The sequence below is a fragment of the Thamnophis elegans genome, chromosome Z (assembly GCF_009769535.1).
Source record: "Thamnophis elegans isolate rThaEle1 chromosome Z, rThaEle1.pri, whole genome shotgun sequence".
NCBI lineage: Eukaryota > Metazoa > Chordata > Lepidosauria > Squamata > Colubridae > Thamnophis > Thamnophis elegans.
In genome coordinates this window covers 105,541,695-105,563,478 of record NC_045558.1, presented here as the reverse complement: position 1 = coordinate 105,563,478, position 21,784 = coordinate 105,541,695, and the positions used below count along the sequence as shown (strand labels likewise).

General features: G+C 38.3%; 1 protein-coding gene across 8 annotated transcripts in view; it reads left to right on the top strand.

Annotated features, from left to right (window-relative positions):
- Positions 1 to 21,784, top strand: part of HDAC5 (histone deacetylase 5) — a 160,940-nt gene that overhangs the window by 38,656 nt on the left and 100,500 nt on the right. For 4 of the 8 annotated variants that reach the window (XM_032238117.1, XM_032238114.1, XM_032238118.1 and 1 more), the window contains 2 exons: positions 866 to 937; positions 3,757 to 3,829. In XM_032238117.1, coding sequence (XP_032094008.1) covers positions 866 to 937; positions 3,757 to 3,829 — 145 coding nt within the window. Of the gene's footprint in view, positions 1 to 771; positions 938 to 3,673; positions 3,830 to 21,784 lie in introns of those variants that run through there. The other 4 variants (XM_032238121.1, XM_032238120.1, XM_032238122.1 and 1 more) reach the window with 3 other exon arrangements.

Below are 21,784 nucleotides of genomic sequence, written 5' to 3'. Positions count from 1 at the left end.
TCCCGGGTCGAAATCCAGCTTCTGATAGGCAGGCAGCTCCTTTTGCCTGAACCCTCCCTGCTTGGAGAAAGCTCAGCTGAGTTTATTTATAGCTAGTTCCTCCCTGACATTCTATTTCAGGTCACCCCCAGCAGAATCCATATCATTTGGTGACTGGGTTGGGAAACAATTGTGTGACTGGAGCAGACTCTTGCATCTTACAAAAATGGGCCTCTTGTAGGAATGGCAGGGAGCTGCTGCTTTATTTTTCAGGAACCTCTTCAAAATAAATCTATCACTCTAGGGATGTTCTGTTTTTTAGAGACTTCTTCTGAGTTCTAAGAAGATGTTGCTAAATCTATCCTTTCAGAGTAAAATAAATCATGACTAAGATATAAGACATTTCCTCCTTTTCCATTATCTTTTGCCTCAGCCTGTTCCTGTGTCTTGCAAGTCCTGTCCCTTTCAATCTGGTGTGGATGAAACAATTTTCACCTCTGCTGCTATCTTCTTGAAAGGAGATTTTTATCTGCAAGTATTTTTGTTTTCTCTCCTGACAGCTTTGATTTAGTCTTGGAGATTTCCTTGTCATCACACCACACCATTGCTGTGAAACAATTTAACTTTTTCAAGGATAGTCTTCTCCAAGGAGGATGGATGCCTGCATGGTTGCAGCTGTTTTAGGAGAATGTTGGATGGTTTGAGTTGACAGTCTAGCATAACAAGATACACCCCTTTAGTTGGGCAACGGATTGTCATCAAGGCAAACTGAAGTGGAATAACGACAGAGCATAATTGTTCTTTGGCATGCTTCTTGTATCCTCAGTGTGGGGACTGCCAGAGATGTTGCAGACAATTTACGAAACTGAATCATGTTTCTCTTCAGATGGAGTTTCTGGACGTGAGCCATCGTTGGAACTCCTGTCACGGGCACAGATCCACGCCATACCTGTGCCAGGTAAGCCTTACGCAAATCTGTGAAATCTGTCTTTAAACTAACTAAGGTTAAAACAATCAAATAAGTAGTTAGTTTCTGATCTGAGTGGCTGGGGTGTTTAGCTCATAGAAGGATGCCGATAAACAGTGGCATCTGAGTTTGCAGCAAAGGGACATGGCATTTCATAAAATTAGGCCCATATGAAACAGATGGTAGATCAGATGTGCAAATATTGCTTGTTCCTTGAAATAATATATAGAACTCTTCGGTGTGTTGCTATTCTTGGTTATATGTTTTCACATTTCCTTGTTGAAAGTAATTAAAGATTGTGATAATGATTTAATTTGAATGAAGCCTGAGCCAAGAATTTAGCCATAGAATATAAGCAACAAAAAGTGTTCCAGTAATAGGAAGAGTCATGGCTTTTCAACATTGAAGAACTGCAGAAAGAAAATTGGGTACTGACTTTCTTAGCAAAGTTGAGGCCCAACATATTTTTTTTTTAAATCCATTAGTAGAATTGTGTCTTCCAATGTTCCACCTCACAATTTGTTTTCAGTGTTTTGCTCATTACTGAAACAACTCAGTAAAAAAAAATCTTCATTTGTGTAGGCTCTTATTATTACATATAGTTATATTAATATTATATATTCCATGGACAAGGCTTATGGTTAAGTACAAAATGTTTAAAATGTCATGCTCAGCAAACAGAATTTGAGGTTACCCTCCCTTTTTAAAATTAAATAGAAATGAAAATTACTTTACTGATTTGAATATCTTCTGGTTAATTCATTCCTTTGATTGAGATTTGCAGGATATATAAATTTGATCCCACATTGATTCCAGTATTTTTCACATAAGGCTTAATCAGCAAAGATAGGAAAATAAACAAAAAAGGATGTTCTACTTGTTGAGTTTTTTTAAATAGGTGCATTTCGATTCAAAATGACAAAACATCTCAATCCCATTTAGAACCTTATTTTGGTTCCTTGTGTCTTTTCCTCGTAAGTTGTATTCTGTCAACTATAAAAGTAGAAACGTGTTCTTTCACAAATATTAGTTAATCTGCATACATTATTTATTTTGAATTTTGTCCTACCCTTTTAATGCATTCATATCACTCACAGATTGAATTAATTTGTTTGAGGTGTCCTGCAGCAAGCTGAAAACTATTTGAAATAAATTAGGTGTAGTGAAAAAGACACAAATCCATTTTGTATTGCAAAACTTCGAATGTCTAAACCATAGCACAGATTGGGACTAAATTTCATTCTGTGAAGTAATTAGCCCTTGCTTGATCTACTTATGCTTATACTGCTTTGAGCCCCAAATCTCCCAAAGTACTTAGCACTAAAGTGCTTTCTAAAGCACCATTTTTGGGGAGACCCATGAGGAATTCTTCTGCAGCTGCCTGCTTTTAAACATAGGAAATGTACTTGACCATCGATATATTGTATAGATACACTCTAAACTTTTGCCTATAAATTTGGATCTGTTTATTCTTCAAATACTTTCTATGTTCTCCAAGTATGGTAGATTTGTACATTGGTAAATGCTTGCTTGCTTATTTATTTATCGAATGCCATTAAGATCAAAAGCCCTTTTAAAACCAACTTCATTGATAAACAATGATCATCAGCAATGCAACCCAACAATAATATTTAACCAAGAGAGTTTTAATATTTAAAACATAACTGACATAATTGATTTTCAGAAATCACAATGAAGAAGGCAATAAAAAATAAATGGATCTTCAATGCTTTCTGTTTGGGGAGATACTGTACTTGTTTCTGTATTCAACCACCTTTGGTGGAGAAAGGCAGATGTGGGCAGCACAAAATATTTATAGTTCAAAATTATTGGAAGTTTTACAACTTCAAACCTTTACATTGGAGTTAGAAATGTAGTATTAGTGTTATGTGATCTAGATATCTAGTTGGTCTAATTGGGTGGCTCCAAATCATCTTTCAAGGCAAAGTTACATGAAATGCATAATGGTAAACCTAATCATTGTACATAGATAATTGAGATAATGTCTTTCATTGACAAGTCTACTCTATAGCATCAGCTTTTTTCAGTTGTTATAGATTTCAGAGAACCTCCACATTGGAACAGTGCAATCCTGTCTAATCAATCAAAAGATCGATTGATTGATTGATCTTATCTAAGATTAGTTGTTAACATTCAGAGGTAGAAGGGTTTTTTTGACATGAAGTTCAACTAATTGACCTTTTAATTTTTACCAAATTGCCATTCTGTATGATTTCTGAAGTAAACATGGGAGAATTGACATCTGCTAGAAATCCTTTAGATGTAATTTGTTAGGATGGACTATTGACTGAGAACACTCATGGATTTTTCCTAGCTCAGTTACACCTATTATTGGAGTTAAAAGAAAATTTCCTTACTCTTGGACAATTTTGTAGGCATTGTAGTTATTTCATATACGGTTGTATAGTAAACTATAGAGTCGTAACGGTACAGTATTTAAGGTACTGAACTATGATTAGGCAAGTTCCATCATAGTGATTTTTTACATTTCCATTATAGTGATTTTGAGCAAATCTTTTTTTTTCAGCAAGCCTAATCCCCAAGAAGATCGATATGGGAAAAAATGGCTACATCATATCCTATCTTGAGATTTTGAATGAAGGATAGATACAAATCTAGCAATAATATATGTATGTTGTGCATATTTCTGCGTTTACACTTTATATTATTCTGGAATGTACTGATATAAAATTAATTTTGTTGCAGCCATCATGATCTACATGATCAAGTTCAACAATGGAAAATATTGCCCAGGATGCTTATATAATAATCTTCCTTGGTGATTTCAGGATTGGTCTACACACAAGGCAAAATGCAGTGGGAATGAGACAGTAGAATGGACTGTGCCACTTCAGAGTACAGGTGGGAGTTCACATTTCTGAATGCATTTTAAAATCAAATGCAAAACCCAAGCTTTCCTTTCAAGTAGGAAACTTAACAGAACAAGAAATAGAATGGCCAAGAACTTCCCTATGTGATAATTTCTTACTTGTAAGATTTATTCTGTGTAGAGTAGCATCCAAAAATGTAACCTCCACCTGCAGTCTGAAATAATAAAATCAGAGGAAATACAATCCTTCAGTATGATGGCACTCAATGTGAACTGGACTAAAGTCGTGAAGTTCATATTGATCTGATAGAATAAGGAATACAGTACAAACTGAACACTGCAAAGAGGGAATCACAGGTAATATATATTTTTAGGAGTTTGACATGACATCCCAGGAAAGAGACAAAGCTGAAGCATTTAACAGTAAACATTGTTAGTTTATTGTTTTTTCATATAGCCTTGTTCTGGTCTAAATCAGAACCAGTTCTGAGTTGATCAAATATAATCAGTGGCACTTTTGTTTGATAATTTATTGTTTTAAAATCAAAAGAAGAAAATTAGATTATTAGAATGCTTCATTGTTTCTCCAGCATAGCTGGCAATATCATAGTTATGGTAGATCAAGAATGTTCTCCTATTGAATCTCTCCATTGATGTATCACTTTGGTGTAATTGCAGTAGCTACACCAAAGTTGTACACCAATGATAGATATATTGATGTAGTTGAAGTATCAGGTATATGCAGTGTTATGGAGACAGACATGGCCATTGTGATACTATGGAATTACAATCATCTAGAATAGGAAAGAGTTAAATGGGGCAAATAAACAGCCAAGAAGAAAGGTCAAGTTTTGGCTTTGGCTTACTTTAGCTTAGTTAGAAGACTAAACAGGATATATTGGTGGTTTCATTGAAACAGTTGGCAGGCTGTACTGGAAGAAGGTAGGTTGCATAGTTCATTGAAGACAGAATGAAAAAACAGGGCGATTTTTTCCCAACACGAATAAGAAAAATTCACTAATTTCTTCTCCTAAAGGATAATACGGTATAGCTCATCTACTATTGAGATATTGACCAGTCTCCATGCCTGGGTTCCTGATTCTCACAGCTAATCTGATACTGGAGACCTCTGAGCTACAAGATTTCAAGCTGTATGCCTTAGGGCTGACATCTAAGGCATACAGTGCAACAAGATGATTCGGGCAATACCCCACAAAGCCAAGGGGATGCATTTGAAATTGTAGGGGGTCTGTGGAAGTAGATAAGGCTCTCTGTAGAACACTCTACTTGGCTATAGCAATATGTTTGGTTGGATTTATGAGGTGATTTTAAAAAAATTATATTGCGTAGCTTAAAGGAATAGAAAGAATGAGGAATAAAAAGACAAAAGCAGAACGAAAAAGAGAACACAAGTAAAAAATTATGATGGAAAATTTGGTGACAGTCTCCTAGTCCATTCTTTTTCTCAAACCATTAATCATTACTTAAATATTTATGCTATGCTTTTGATATGCAATATTAAGCACTGGGAATTTTTGCTTATATCTGTTTAAATAATTTCATCTGTTATTTTTAATTAGTTTCTTGACTCTTTTCCTAGAAACCACATGCCAGATGTCTAAATCCGCTTTGCTGTGTAACATGATGTATATCTGGGAGATATTCTTATTTAAATTTGGTTAAACTTGTATTATGACTATATATTGTCATGTTTTGTTTTGTCATGCAACACTATTCCCCAGCATCGGTCTCTCAGTCTTACAATGAATGTTTCACTTTGTGGTGGAAGAGAGGTGTCAGACTTTTTGAAGGAAGTTGATTATTTCTGAATATATCAAAATGCAGTTGTTTTGGACTCCAACCTTTTGCTTTGGGAGAGATGTTAGATAAGACGGTGGGACTCCAGCTACAGAGGAGCCTAAATAAAACTTATCCCTTCTGGATAAGTTTAGAACGGGATTTGGTTCCAAGAACTGCATTGATTGCTCTTGTAGATAGCAGTTCGACTTATATACCGCTTCATAGGGCTTTCAGCCCTCTCTAAGTGGTTTACAGAGTCAGCATATTGCCCCCAACAATCTGGGTCCTCATTTTACCCACCTCGGAAGGATGGAAGGCTGAGTCAACCCTGAGCCGGTGAGATTTGAACAGCCAAACTGCAGAACTGCAGTCAGCTGAAGGACCTACCTTGGGACCAGGATGGGCAGACTGCACCGTTCCTGTTTCATACCACATAAACTATGGTATTATCGTGGATCATCTGCAATTATTGGAGTTAGGGAGCCACATTTTATATGGTTCTATTCAAGATTTGTGAACACCTAAAAATGAACATAGGTGATCAATAGAAGCCAACATAGGTTTGTTAAAAACAAGTCACACCAGACAAATCTTACAGCCTTATATGATAAAGTGACTAAATTAGTAGACCAAGTAATTGTTGTGATAAAGTATAATTAGATTTCAGTAAGGCATTTGAAAAATAGACCAAATGTACTTTTTTGTAACATAGAATAATGTAGGATAGACAGTAACACTACCACATGAATCTGCAGTTGTCTAACTAACCATAATTAATATGTAGTCCTCAATAGAACTACATCTGAATGGAGGAAAGCATGAAGTGAGGCACCTCAATGTTCTGTCCTGGGCCCAATGCTTTTAAGCATCTTCACAAATGACCTAAGATAGATGAGATGATTGAAGGGTGCTCGTCAAGTTTGTGGATGATGCAAAAGCTGGTGGGGGGGGATTGCTGTCACAAGATAGTCTACATTTTCAGGAAGATATAGACAAATTTGAGCATTGGGCCTTACTGTCAACATGCAAACCCAAGGTGAGAAAAGTAAAGGCCTGCATTTAGGTAGAAAAACCAGATACACAGGTACATGATAGGTAATGCCTGGTTCAACAATATTGCCTGTAAGAGGCATCTAGGTTCTGATTGATCACATCTTAGGTTTGAATGAACAAATACGTTGCATCTACAGAAAAGGCTAACATAGTCCTGTATCATAGAAGGATAACATCAAGATCATGGGAAATGACAGCATCATTCCACACCACACTGGTGAAACCACATTTGGAATACTATGTCCAGTTCTGGTCACCACAATGCAAAAAGGCAGAGGCAGAGAAGAGCAACAAAGATGATAAAGGATCTGGAGACTAAATCCCATGAAGAATGACTAAAACTTAAGTCATTCTAGACTAGAAACTTAAGTATGTTTAGCTGAGAAGACTGAGGGAAGACATGATAGCAACCTTCAAATACTTGAATGGCTACCAGAGGGAAGAGGGGCATCTGTTTATTTTCCACAGCACTTGAGAGTAGAACAAGAAGCAATGGGTGGAAAGAAGATCAACGTGGAAATAAGGAGTTTCTTGACACTATGAACTATTAAGCAGTAGAATAACTTGCTTCCTGAAGTTGTGGGTACTCAGTCACTGGAGGGTTTCAATAAAAGATTGGGAAACCATTTATATGTTGGTATGAAGACTCAAGGTAGGGGTTGAACTGGAAGAAGCCCTATGATTCTATTTCTTCCAGAGTTGTGCTTACAGTCAGTAGTTTTAAGAGCAGGAGGAGTTGAGCCCATGATTGCTCTAGGGCTCATCTCTCTCCCTCATGTTACTTAATAACTTTATGAAACCTCTTGTTGAGATCACCTGGGATGAGGTATCATCAGTACAATACATTGATATGTCAGGCTGAACTGCAGAATCAATCAATCAGAATAGAGCTGGAAGAGGATCTTCTAGTCCACCTCCCTGTTCAATCAGGAGATCCTATGTCATTTCAAACAAGTGGCTGTCCAGTCCCTTCTTTAAAAATTCCAGTAATGAAACACCTACAACTTCTGATGGCAAACTGTTCATTGGTTAATTGTCCTCATTGTTAGGAAGTTTATCTTTAATTCCAGGTTGCTTCTCTCCTAGAAGAGAGAAGAGAAGAGAAGAACAGTTGGAAGGGACCTTGGAGGTCTTCTTCCAACCCCCTGATTAGTTTCCATCCATTGTTTCTTGTCCTGCCTCTGATGCTTTGTAAAATATGTTGAGTCCCCTCCTCTTCATGACAACAAATTAACCAGTGGAACAGCTTGCCTTCAGAAATTCTGAACCTCACTGGAGGTTTTTAAGAAAAAACTAAACAGTCACTCGTCTGAAATGGCATAGGATCTTATGCTTGAGCAGGGGGTTGGACTAGAAGAAGTTCTTATTTTGTGTCTGGAGGCTATGAGAGATTAGAAGAAATAAAGCAATCTTAAATTGAATCCCAGTAAGATGGATTCATAAGAGGAAAATAATCTGATTCTATCTCAGCTTCTATATTTACTTTGGTTGGAGTGGCGCTTCCTCTGATAAAACATGCTTGCACTTTGGCAGGTTAATTATCATTGTAATCATTTTTGTTGTTTAAAGGATCTCTGACTCCAGAAATATTTTGGTCTTTTACAGTTAAAAAGAAAAAAAAAACTAAAGTTTATGGGCAGTAGGTGGAGGCCATGGTCAAGAAATCTTTTCCCAGATTGCTTATCAACACACAATAATGTTCAGGTAGTCCTCACTTAAGAACTAATCATTCAACAACTATTTGAAATTACAACAGTGCTGGACAAATGGCAGTTAAGACAAGTCCTTGAAACTACAGCAATTGCAATGCCCCTCACAGTCATGCAATTAAAATTAAGATTTTTGACAACTTGCCCGTATTTATGACTACAGCGTGCATTGCCCTTGTTCCTACTGCCTCTTTCTTTCATCTTTGCCCTTTGGGCCACCTTGCACTTGTAGGAAGACAGCCCTCCCCAAGGAGAAAATAACTGGAGAACTCCCATTCCCCCACTTTTCCCAAAGTAGGAAGAAAGCCCCCCTCCCCTTAACAAGAGCCAACTCTCATGATCCCACTAATATGAAATCGCCCTGAGCAGCAATAAGCAAAAGTGCCCGTGAATAGGAAACTTTGTATCTATTCATAAAGGCAGAACATGCTTTATGAATGGAAACTTAGTAGCTGGACCGCTCCATTCATAAACAAAAGTGATCCTGGCTGCAACCTATTCATAAGCAAAGCACTGCCTGCTACAGCCATTACAGCCGAAACTTGGTAGATTAAATATCTAAAAACATCCACCCACCTGACCTCAATAGCAATAGCAGTTAGACTTATATACCGCTTCATAGGTCTTTCAGCCCTCTAAGCGGTTTACAGAGTCAGCATATTGCCCCCAACAACAATCCGGCTCCTCATTTTACCCACCTCGGAAGGATGGAAGGCTGAGTCAACCCTGAGACGGTGAGATTTGAACAGCTGAACTGCAGAACTGCAGTCAGCTGAAGTAGCCTGCAGTGCTGCATTTAACCACTGCGCCACCTCGGCTCAAGGCCCGGGCATGACCTTCCAGCCACAATAAAAACAATTAGAATATCCAAAGATGCACACTTGAAGCCTATTGCCCAACAAGCCCAGAAATCTCAATCACAGAGTCCCAAAACTATATAAAAGTCTGTCCACTTACCAGAACAAAGGGCTAGCTGACCCGGAACCTAGTGCTGTTGTTGCTACAGTATCTGCTACAGTATCTACAGTACAGTATCTTCTGAAATAAAGCACCTCCTTTCCCAGAAGCTTGCTTCTTGGTTTCTCATTCCGTTCATTGTACTGATATCATCCAGCCTAGAAAAGAACAAACTGGACCTTTTTCTTCCAGCAATTTGGCAACCATGGCAAGACTCCCAGCTAACCTAGTCAATGGACCGGGCCCGGGTAAGTCACCACCTGGCCAGCAACAGACCACTTTCATCTGTGGGTGAGCTTCCCGGATCCTGCCCAGATGGCAAAGGGTAATAAAGGGAGTTTATTTTGAGTCTTGTGCTCAATAGCTGCTTGGGAAGGAGGTGAGTACCACTAAATTTAAATCTTGTGGAAAACCCCAGGGGAATAAGGGATGTTTGTGTGAGTGAGTAGATGGTCCCCCCTCCCAGTCACAGCTGGATTCTACATCCTCTGTGCCATTCCTAGCCGCACCCAGGCCTGTTGCTAGTCCCACTGGAGGGTGATCAACAGTCTCTGGAAAGCAAGAGGGTTTGGCCAGGATGTGGGACCTTCTTTTTTAAAAAAAAGTTTTTTATTGTTTTAATTGAACAAAAACACAAAAAAAGAATCATCCTTCATTACATCTTGTAGAAAGCGTGTTGATTGGTTACAAATACATTTTGTGCGTTTCTTCCACAATCATTACTTATACTTCATTCATATTGAATTGTACATTTTAAATCAAAAATCTTTATGTGTTTTACTATCAATTCTCATTTAACTACAATTATTTAAACGTGCTTTTACCTGAAATTTGTATTTAATGACACAACCACCTACTGGCATTCATTTGCAATTTCAATAAACCTCCAATAACATTACACCTTTATAACATATTCTGAAAAAAATCAATTAATAAGATATCTAAGCATTTCCCCCCCTTTCCCCCAACTCACTATTTAAAGCTTGTATCCAATTTGCTTTCACCAATACATGTATATATCATTAAACATTATCCATTAACATTTCCTTGTTATTGTTGTAGTTAGCTAAAAATTATTTACTATTTATATCACATCTCCTCTCATCAGACCCAAAAGAAATTACACTTTTATAACAAGATCTAAACAAAAAATTATTAATAAAATTTATAGGTCTTTTCCCCAAGTCCAATTTACAATTTATATTCAAGTTACTTTTACTAGTTAAGGTTATCATTTCATTATTGTTATCATGGTTAATTATATGTTAATGAATAAACATTTAATAACAATCTAAAACAATCTACAAAAATACTGAAATTCCTACATATTAATCACCAAAAATTAACTAACTTTTTATCATCAACTTTCATTATCAACCTGTATCTTTCCAGTGGCAAAACAGTCTTATCTCTCTTGCCAGTTGTTGTGTCAATTCTCTTTTTAACTCCTTTATAAAAGTTTTTATAAACTTCTCTCCGCACTTTATTGCTTGAAAGATCTCTCAGATAATCTCGTTGCCTTTGAATTGTTATTGAAATTAGCTTGTCTTTGGTTGTCAGACTTATTTCTGAAAAGGTTTCTCTTCTTAACTCCATCATTATCACCCTTTTTTTTCCTCCTGTATCTTGAAATCTGGGATAAAGCTCCAAATTGTCAAATTCACTTTCCCATCTTCCCTTTTTTCCATTCCATGTTTGCTCCATTAATAAGTTTATTTATTGTCTTGTCATTATCTTCTATATTTTCATTCTCTTCTTTAATTTTGGGGGCTCCAACCCCATCATCTTTTGCTGTGAGAGACAATAGTCTATCCAACTTCTTCTCAAATCTCCCAAATCCTTCCAATATATTTTGAATTCCAGCCAGGATATTTCAAAATTTTAAGGTTTCCTTATCTCCATATTGATCCATTTTTCCAAAAAAAGGAGAGAAAAAGAAAAAAGGAATCTGATAGCCACTGCCACTCTAGCCTTCCAAGCCACTTTTGTGTGTGTGTGTGTGTGTGTGTGTGCGTGCGTGTGTATGTATGTATGTGTATGTATATATATATGTGTGTGTGTGTATGTATGTCTGTATGTATATATGTATGTAAGTTCACTTAAGCACAAGTTCTTTTGTACTCTTCAAAGAAGAAGGGTTCTATTTTTTTCTTTCCTTTTCCTTCCCTTGCCAAAATATTTTTCAAAAGCACCTGCGAAAACAATTTGTGCCCTTGGCTCTTTATCAGATTTTGTAAGCAAGTTGCAAACCCTTTAGTTACAAAGTCAGTGAGATCAAAGAAGAAAGAACAAAAGATACATTGTTTCAAAAAAACTGTAGACTCTGACTTCCGAGTGGCAGATTCCACTTTTTCATACTTGTCTCAAGCTTATGGAAAACAAAGTTCTTTAATTGTCTTTAATGGAATTTAATAACAAATGGTAGGAAGAATTGTTAAAATAAAAAAGAAGGTTTTAGTTCAAGTGAAAAAATAAAGTGACAAAGAATAGAGGGGCAAAAATCAATCCATTCACTTTAAGAGGAAAAACAGGAAACATTACGGTCACTTCAATCCACAAAATATCATTACAAAGAAAAAAACAAAAACTTTCCAAGGCAGTTCAATAAAAATTAAATTTGCTGCTTTATTCTTTTATCTAAAGGACTAATTTATCTTTAAAAAAAGTTTCTTTGGGCAATCTTTCTCAGAATAGAAAAAGAAACTCACCAGATGGACTCACTTTCACTTCCTTCCTTCCGGAGCCATCTCCAATTTCGTCAGCCTAAGGCTGCCTGTTTGCCGCCAGCTTGAAGCACTTCCCTTGAGTCAATCAGGGACTTTGTGATGTCCCTGAGACCAGCAAGGCTTTGTCTTCCTGTTCACCGTCTCTATGGGACGGTTTAGGTCCAACTGGACCATCCAGTGGGAAAAGTGTCAACAGCGGTCTTGGACTGTCGAGACCGCACGTTGTATTGTCGCGACGTTGGCTTCTCCCACCGGGTGTTGCACCTTCTTCAGGGAGAAAGGACTGAGTGAATGAAAGGTAAGGAAAGAGTGTCCTTTTGCTGGAGTCCTGTCAAAAGTCTCTGAGCAAAGTCCTATCCTAGGTAAGAGGGATCAGTACTATTGCTAAAAGAAAGCAGAAGTCCTCCCAGACCTTTTTGGTCTGAAAATCAACAGGAAATTATGGAAGGGGCTCATACTATTGCTTAGGGCAGTGATAGCTAACCTTTTTATTGGTGGATGCCAAATATGTGTGCATGTGTGCTGGCACCCATAAGGTGAAGTGCGCCCCCACATGCGCATGTGTACATAACCACCCACACCACACTGCTTGCCTCCAAACTGAACTTGGTATTTCCGCTGAGGGCTCTGGAGGCTTTTCTGGAGCTTGGGGAGGGCGAAAATTGCCTCCCCTGGCCCTCTGGAAGGCCAAAAATCAACTGGCTTCCACATGCATGTGCAATGGAGATAACAGCTGACATGCCGGCAGATATGGCACTCATGCCAAAGGTTCGCCATCACGGGCTTAGGGGAAGCTGTCATACACTGCAAGGCCCACAAAAGGATGACTTCTGGATCACAAAAGGCAACCAGTACAAGGGTTGCTACCCAATCCGCAGCCAACCACACTATTCTCCCAACCTTAAAGGTTGGTGTGAGGACCTCTTATCAAAACTTTCTTGAAGAGGTGAAAGCAGAGACTTGGGAGGAGAAATTTGAGACCAGTTTTGAGGATGGGTTTTGGCAAGTCCTGGACCATAGACCAAGAGCCCCTCACTGCCTGCTGTGGCTCATGTAGCAGCAGCTGCAGTCAAAGGACCATGGTAGATGTCATCAGATGAATTTGTATGCCCTATGAGGCCACTTGTATATCTGAGGCCTGCCAAATGCGCCAAGCCAACAATACCTCCTCTAGGAAGACTATACCTAAGGGAGGAAAACCTTCAAACCCCTTACCACTGTTCATCATTGTGTGTGGGCGGGTGTGTGTAGATCCTATTGGGCAAGCTCTGTCAAGAGACCTGCCTATCATGGTCCCAAACCCTTCCCATAACCATTTTCCACCCGAGGACCAGATCCCCCGTGACCTAGGTGTCTACCTGTTTGAACTCCTTTTTGGCTGCCATTCCCCAACACCCTAAAAGATTTAGATCCACACTTGCTGATCCTGGAAGGGGGAGGGGGATATAGTTCTATCCTCATATCTTGCAGCCCTGCACCAGTGACTCTGCAACTTGTGGAAACACAGCACTTTAACCCAGACGCTACTGCTGGAAGAAGCCCTTTGAGCCTGGAGACTGGATCTGGATAAGATCATTCACCCAGAAATCAACAGTGCAGCCCAAGTGGAATGGAACCTTCTAGATTATTCTAACCACCCACATAGCCGTGAGTATTGTGGAAAGAGACGTCTGGAATCATTGGACTCACTTCAAACCGGCCATCCTTTATCACAATATCGAGCCACAACTGACATGAAGAGTTCCACCCTTGTGACTAAGGAAAGGTCTCAAAACAGACGAGTGGGAGTTAAGAGAGATTCTTTTTGACATAACAAGGGACTATGGAAGGGACTGCGAGGGCCAGGTGGAAGAACATGATTAAAATGTATCTCATATTTATTTTATAGTTCATGCTGGGGAATATCGGAATATTTGCCATGAGTAATTCTAAATACAACAGATGTCTGCTTAGCAGAAGACAAGTCTGTAAAGGACATTTTGACAACCTGGCCTCAAGACCACAAACCATACGGAACCACACCAAGCTTAGGGGCTTCCAGCTCACTACCACATATTCCAATATCTGACCTGGAACCCCATGCTGTAGGGTTCCAGGTCAGGTAAAGTCTGAAATAAAAGACGTTCCTTTCCCAGCAGCTTGTTTCTTGCTCTCTCATTCTGTTCGTCGCACCAATCTCATAATCCTGGCTGGAAAAGAACGAACCAAAACTTTTTCTTCCAACACACTCCACTGCCCCTATATATTGTCTGTCCCCTAACTGACCTTTGCCTTCTTCCTGCTGCTTCTGAGATATTCCTGACTGAGGTAACTGCTAGTTTTTTGCAAGATCTTGGAAATCTCTAATTCCAATTAGGACTGTGAAACATGGACTGTTTATCCTCTGTGTGGGGTTGTCTTTAAAAAAAAACCACCCCAAATCTGTATTTAATTCAAAATTCTGGCTGATGACCAGAGTGAAATTCTTTAGCAGCATAGCATCTGTGCTGTTTTATGATATTGGTGATTGATAGGCTTTTAAGTCCAATTGAAATTACTGAGATCAGTCTTTAAAACTATATATGACTTGGTGTCAATTCATCTTCAAGATCATCCAGTTTGATTAAATTCTGTTTAACCGGTGGGAAAGGATGCTTAAAATTCCATCCCAAAGAAATGGCTGGCATTCTAAGTAGTGGCCCTGACTTATCCCCTAGGATTAAATATAGCCTCCACCCTTATGGCTTCTTGTAAGGTCATAAAAATAATTTTATTTTCTGATAATCACTTAAATGGCAGTGGAGATTTTGGGCTTTCTTTTTTTTTTGTGGTTGAGTTTTTAGTTATTTTCAAAAATCATGCTTTGCATCACTTCTGTCCTATATTGTAAATTGAATTCAAGCCCACTTTATTTAAATAAACAAACATTAGTCACTAACAAGCTAAAATCTACTGATTTCAGTAGACCTTTCTTAGAAAACTGGATATTTGCTCTTGGTATTCTGGGCAAAGAGCAGCTATTTGCTCTTACATTCCAGGCTTTAAATCTTTCTGTCATTCTTTGTATTTGCTGATCCTCTCCTCAATCCAGATTCTGACCTCAGAAAATTCAACTTCATGGACAGAATAAGTAGTTGCATTATGTAACTGTTTCAGCTTGATTTCCATAATTCATTCTATATCCTCTGGCAGAATTTCAAAGTACATATCATTTCCCAGCAAGTATTGAAAAAGGGAAGTGATTGAACGTTGAGATTAGGTGAGTTGAAGCAATGTTTATAGAATCAATACAGAAAAAAAACCTCAGGAGTCATGCATACATGTGCACCCATTCACATATGCCTTGTTGCTAAAACACTAGTATCATTCTTCTCTCTTCAGGTTTTGGAGCTTTCACTGGACATGGTCTTTTTCTTCAGCCATGGTGGGGAAAAAACTGATTTTAAAATAAAATGAAAAATATTCTCATTTGAAGGCTTTTGGGCCTGTTTCTGAATGACACTCAAGTTTTAAATTACTATTCTGGAACTAACTCGCAATTCAATCATGGAAACACAGAATATATTTAGCCAGCCTTTAGCTTGGTTAGAAATTTAAACAACAGTAATTGAATAATTAATCATTGCAAAGTTAATAGCTGGATTGGAAATTGTTTTTGTCTTGTTGCTGAAAAACCAGGGCTATTTTCATATGTTTACATCTTATTGATCTATAGAGAGATGGTTTAGTAGTAATGCTTTCCCCATTCCTTGTTGACTGATAGTTTTACATACCCATTCTACTTACAGCCTATAAGCAAATTAAATACTTTAGCATGAGGGTGGGAGAAGCATACCAGTGTCTAAGAATATTGGGTGGATATTTTTAGAGCAAAGGTCTAAGCTGCTTACTACTGCCAAACAAATGTTAATCCTTGTCAATATTGCACTAGTATTTTGGGCTCACCTTTTATCTGCAATTCTAGCTTTTTGCCAAGGAGAATCTGGATATAGGGCAAAAGTATGAATCAAACAGTATAATTATGCACTTTGAACTTTTTAAATTGGTTTATTTAGTTATTTATTCTGTGTTCAGTATTAGATTTCTAGGAACTATGTTTTTGTCTCTCTTTCTCCTGATAGGGTGGAAACGAGGAGAACATTTAGGGTGGTTGTTATGAAATCTCGAAAATGGAATAACGTTAAGTCAGGTGGGGGGATCACTAATATTTAAAATAACCTGCCTAGATTTGTTTGGGCACCTTACAAACATGTTGGCTACATCTTCAATAATCTCATTTTATGTATGTTAGAAGGCAACAACTTCAATGGATACCTCAGAATTATTGCAGATCCCAATTTTTAACCTTCATGAAAAATAGAAAAAAAAATCTACAATAGTTTTTTCAAGGGAGGGACTGTAGTGCATCTCTAGGCACATGCTTTGCCTATATATAGGTTTCTAGGTTATGTTGGGAGATACAGACCCTTCTCTGAAGCCTGGAGAACTGCTGGCAATACAGAAAACAGGGGGGGGGGGAAAATCTAGGGTAACCAGTACCAATTTATGTAAGTATCAAAGTAGAGGTACAATGAAAAGTGTGATAATTACCTGATAAAAGTCAACTATCTCTTGTCTTCTAGTGACAGGTCTGGATAATGGAAACAAAAACATGCACAAGATAATTGACAAGCAAAGTATACATTTAAATTTGAAATTATATAATTCAATCATATAACTTCCATTTTGCTACCTGTTTCAAAGTTTATTGGTTTTGTTGTTATTCATATTCGCTGTTCTTATTGCCCTCCAGTCACCCATTACAGAATTTCTAGCTGAGAAATTGGTTTGCCTTAGTTATGGTTAAAATATATTTTTCTCTATTTGGGCCTGCACACGCACATACTATACTTGTTCTTATTTTGGGGTCAAACATAACAGAATTATCTTAACATAAAATCATCCCCCACCCCACCCCTACCCACCCCCGGGGAGGGGATCGTGGCACTGCTGTTCCAAAAGCACTTTCCTTCCTGATTTCAAAAATGGGGCGTGCGGCTGGTGCTGCCACCCGCAAATTCCTTCCCATTTCCCAATGCACATTGCAGAGCCATGCAGCATGTGCCCCCGTACGCAGATTCACCTTTTCTTTCCTCCTGGCCAGATCCACTGCAATTCCAAAAACAGGGCGTGTGGAGGCCAAAAAAGTGCATTGCATTTCAAGCATTGGATCTAGCCAGGAAGAAAGAGAAGGTGAATCTGTGGAGGGCTTCCACGATCCCAAGCAGCACCAGCGCTGGGCCAGCCTCTTTGAGCAGCCAAGTCCCTCTTCTGCCCCCATTAAAATAATCCACCCACCTCACCCTACGCACTCCAGTTAAATGTGTGTAGGTGATAGGGTTTGTTTTAAATGGATAAAAAGATCTGTGCTGCTTGTTATCAAAATCCGAATGAGGATCCCTGCAGTCTGGAGCTGCCCGAAAATGCAACACGCAGAATGGGTGGGTGGGGGCTACATTTGGAGTATAAGGTGCACCCAGATTTTCACCCTCTTTTTTTGGTGGGGGGGAGAATGTGCATCTTTTTTTAATGAAAATTTTGAAAAAAGAAACTTTTACAAATATTTACTTCCCTCCTCCCCAGGCCCCCACCCAACCTTCTCCCCCCGACTTCCCAGAACCAATACAGGGTATAGATCTTTAACAAAAACATTCTAAGATAAACTTGAAAAAAGTTAATATTAATGTGCATCTTCTATTCCAAAAATATGGTATATGCTTTTATCTACCAAGAGTCTTTTCATTTTCAGCCTTTTTATGCTATCTATACATTCTTGTAATCAATTAAAGTTTGCATTATCAAAATCTATTTAGGTCTTTGTGACAGCAGTGGGTGTATCTGGAGCTAATGTAGGCAGTGATTGAAATTTACATCTAGATTTTCAACCATAGGTTCATTATCTTAGATGTACAGGAATCCAACTTTACTCCTTTTCCTTGAGGCCTTTGATTTTATTGCTGTTGTAATCAAATTTAACTATATTGTATAGTTGCATACATCTTATTCATCCCTTGTTTATAAAGAAGCCACTCAAAATAGTTTTGTCATCCTATGTAAGGCTTTTATAAATGTTTCTAATTTAATTTTAATTTAATTCTTTTAAGCCCTCGAGCTTTATTGACTAGAAGTTTTTTCCTCCAGATCTTAGCTTTGCTTTCAATATTTTCATTTTTCCATTCTTTTGTGAGTCATTTGGAGAATGTGGGTTGACTATTGAAGAGGATAGATACATTTTCAAAAGTAAATAAATCATTCTAGAGTAGCCTACTTATCAAGATCTTTCAATATTATCTACTGAAGCTGACAGCACATCACAAAGGGTTCAAATAAAAAGAGATGGTTTATTATTACCTCCCGGTATCTTGCCAATTTTTAAACTTAGGATGCTACTTAACAATCAGAAAATGGTTTTTCTGTGAACAGTGATTGCAGTTGGCAGAGCAGTGACATAATTTTTGTGAGCTCGGTTTCCCACTCACTATCTTGATGTGTACATCTTTTTCAAAGCTAAAAAACTCAGCAATGATTTGTTTTATATTTCAAATGGTGGAAAATATGCTATTTTTTCTGTGAGATAGCAGTATAATTGGTGGGGACTATTTCTGTTGCTGCAAAAAGAAACAGCAACAGATGATACCTATTTATGCTTTAACTAGACACAGAAAGAACACTTCAGCAGTGGGTCCAATTATCTTCCAGTGGGATATGCTGGAGATCTTCAAGGGAAGCGAAATTAACTGTCAAATGGAAACGTTTGCATTTTGGATATCTATCCACAACCCCCCACCCCCCCATAGCTCTGAGTGTATATGTTCTATGTGTATATGTTCCAGCATAACTCTGGAACGCCTCGAGCAATTTCAATCAAACTTGATACACAGATAACTTACTCTCTGGATACAAATACTGTAGGGGTAATACACCCCTAGCACCCCTTGGGGTGTGTGTTCTGTTAAGATGTAGCCTGTTGTGTCTTTAAATGGCTTTACTGTACTGCATTAAAATGGCTTCTACTGTACAGTGTGGCGGAGTTGCCATGGTAGTTGCCATGGTAACAGCTTCACAGAACTCCACAAGGGGGCTCCCTCTGGTAAGGGGGAAAATCCAATATTAGAAATTACATTTAATCCTAACATTTTCCCCCTATAAATAAATATCCAAGTATTGTGAGTCCGGATGAAGGACAAGGCAGGAGGCAATCTGGCAACAGCTAGTTCTTTATAAAGGATGATTTGGATTATATGACCTACAAGACCATCAATATCATCCTGAAATTTTCTGCATATAAAGTTGACATATTTGTTTTCTTAACAAAATTCTGTAAAGCACCATGTGTATTGTTAATGCTGTGTAGATTAATGACAGGGATGGATACCTTAAAAAAATCTTTGGCATAGATGTGTTAGCTAAATTTAAGGGCTGGAAATGGAAAATAGACTTGCATTTCACTTTTCCCATTTCTTCTTTTTCTTTGATGCAATTGTAGTGCATTTTAGCAATTTTAAATTTTAGTACAATAAAGGATAAAACCCACATCCCCATCCTTATCCCCAGTTTTTTTTTATTTTACCTGTTTTTATTGTGGCAGCCTAATGCTAATATGTTTAAGAGTAACATAGAGAAAGTCACGTCCAGAAATTCAATATATTGAAGATGGTGTGTATGCCTGCTTCTATTCCCAGTCCTGATTCCTTAAACAAGGAACTTGCACTGTAATGTGCTAACTAAATCTAATGTAGGTAATCTGTGGGCAAACAATACTACAATGAACATAATTTCTAGAGAAGCTAGGAATTGTAATGTAATGACTTTTAGAGGGGCACAGGTTGTCTACCACTTAATTAAATGGAACTGTCATTTTTAAGAGAACATGAGTGCAAGTTATGTTTAACAAAACTCTAATTAGCAATTTTGACTAAGGCAAAGAGAACAGACGGGAAAAGAAATACATAACCTTTTCCCATTTTTTTTCTGTGTAAGAACTCTTTCGAGTTGAGCTTGTGTCAGTAAAAGTTCATTTAAATTTGCACACTGTCTTGCATTCCTCCTAAAATACATTGTTGGTAGTTGGTGTGGTTGTATTTTTTTTTTCTAGTTAACAGGGAAAGAATATAAAGTATAAAGGGTTGCATTGGAAAGGAAGAATTTGTAGCTCAATAACCTCCCATACACTTTGCAAGTAAGGGAAACTCTAGTTTCGCAAATAAATTTCCTGTAGACACAGGAGACTGAATTCTCAGCAACTTCAGTCCAAACAATTCAGATTGCTGATGATAGGAAAGAAGTTTGTCAGAAGTCCTGGAAATATCTGCCAGGTCAGAGTAGAGGAAATTTAAACAAATGATATGACTTAAAATATTATAGAGTTGCTTTTGGTGCTAGTCACACCCTCCTAATCTCAGGTTTACATCATTGTAATGTGTTCTGCACATGGCTACTTATAGCTTAGTTTAGAAGATGAAGCTGATGCAAAATGTGGCAGACAGGTTGTTGAGTACGGCATCTTGTTAAGAATATGTTCCATTTCTGCTGAAGCAATTGTTAGCTGGCTATTGAGCCAGATTCAACATGTAAGGCCCTAAACCACTTGGGTGGGACGCCTGACAGATTACTTTTCCCCATTACTCTACATATCTCTTCAATCACTAAGATTATTAGGAGTGCTCCTGATGTGTGTACTATATCCAAGTTGGTTGAGTGCCATCTTGTGGTTACTCTTTGGCAGGCTTTTTCTATGGTGCTACTTACATTCTGGAGTGTTTCCCCCCCTGAAATTTATAAGATGCCTCATGCTGCATGGTTTCGTGCTTTTCAGCCAGCCCTTCTTCTGTGAATACTGGTTGAAAGGTACTATTTTGTTTTATTTTCCTTCCCTTCTCCACGGTCTTTCCTCTTTTGCTAATCCTGCCTTGTAAGTGCCCCTCTAGCCCAGCAAGGACCCAAAATAAGTTTTGAAAATGGCTGCCTGTATATGTGGAGGCAGGAGAATAAACAGTCATAGTAGAAATTAACGATTTCTTTTCCCACTACCACCACTTTCCCCTTAAATGTGACTCCAGCCTTTTTATTTTAAAAAGTGTAATTTGATCTAGTTAAGGCAGTATGTTAAAGGTCTAGTTTAGTTTCTCTTTGGACTGCTTTCTCTTTCTCTCACAGCTGCAGAAAAAGGTACTGCTAAGCCACTTCTGTAAATGCTGCCAAGAAAACTGCAGACACTTGTTTACCTGCAGTCCCTCCGTGTCCCCAGGAGTCGGGAGTGATGGAGTGGACCGTAGCTGACCTTTGTTTACGCTAACTTGCCAGTTAAGCATTTGGGGACGTTAATACAGGTATTCCTTGTGATAAGACCAGAGTGGAGTCTATATCCATCATGGTCACATGTTGTGAGGGCTGTTAAATAAAGTGTTTTACGTAGCGATCCCTCTGTTCCTATGCTTCCTAATGAAGTCATTAAATGGAGGTCATTAAGTGGCGCATGGGATGGGATAGCCCGGGCAGGTGGGCCTCAGCCTGTGATAAGCCCCCAAGTCACCCCGGGGTCTTTTTCCTGCTCTTTAGGTCCTCCACAGGCCTTTTCCCACAGCCTTAGGCCTGATTCCTACAACACCAGGCCAAACACCTCCTCCTCATTTACCCTTTGAAGAGCTTCAAAGCCTTCCAGACTCCTGAAATGGATTGCTTCATCGCAGGGTTATATGGCACAATTCTGGAAGGGGTGGTCATA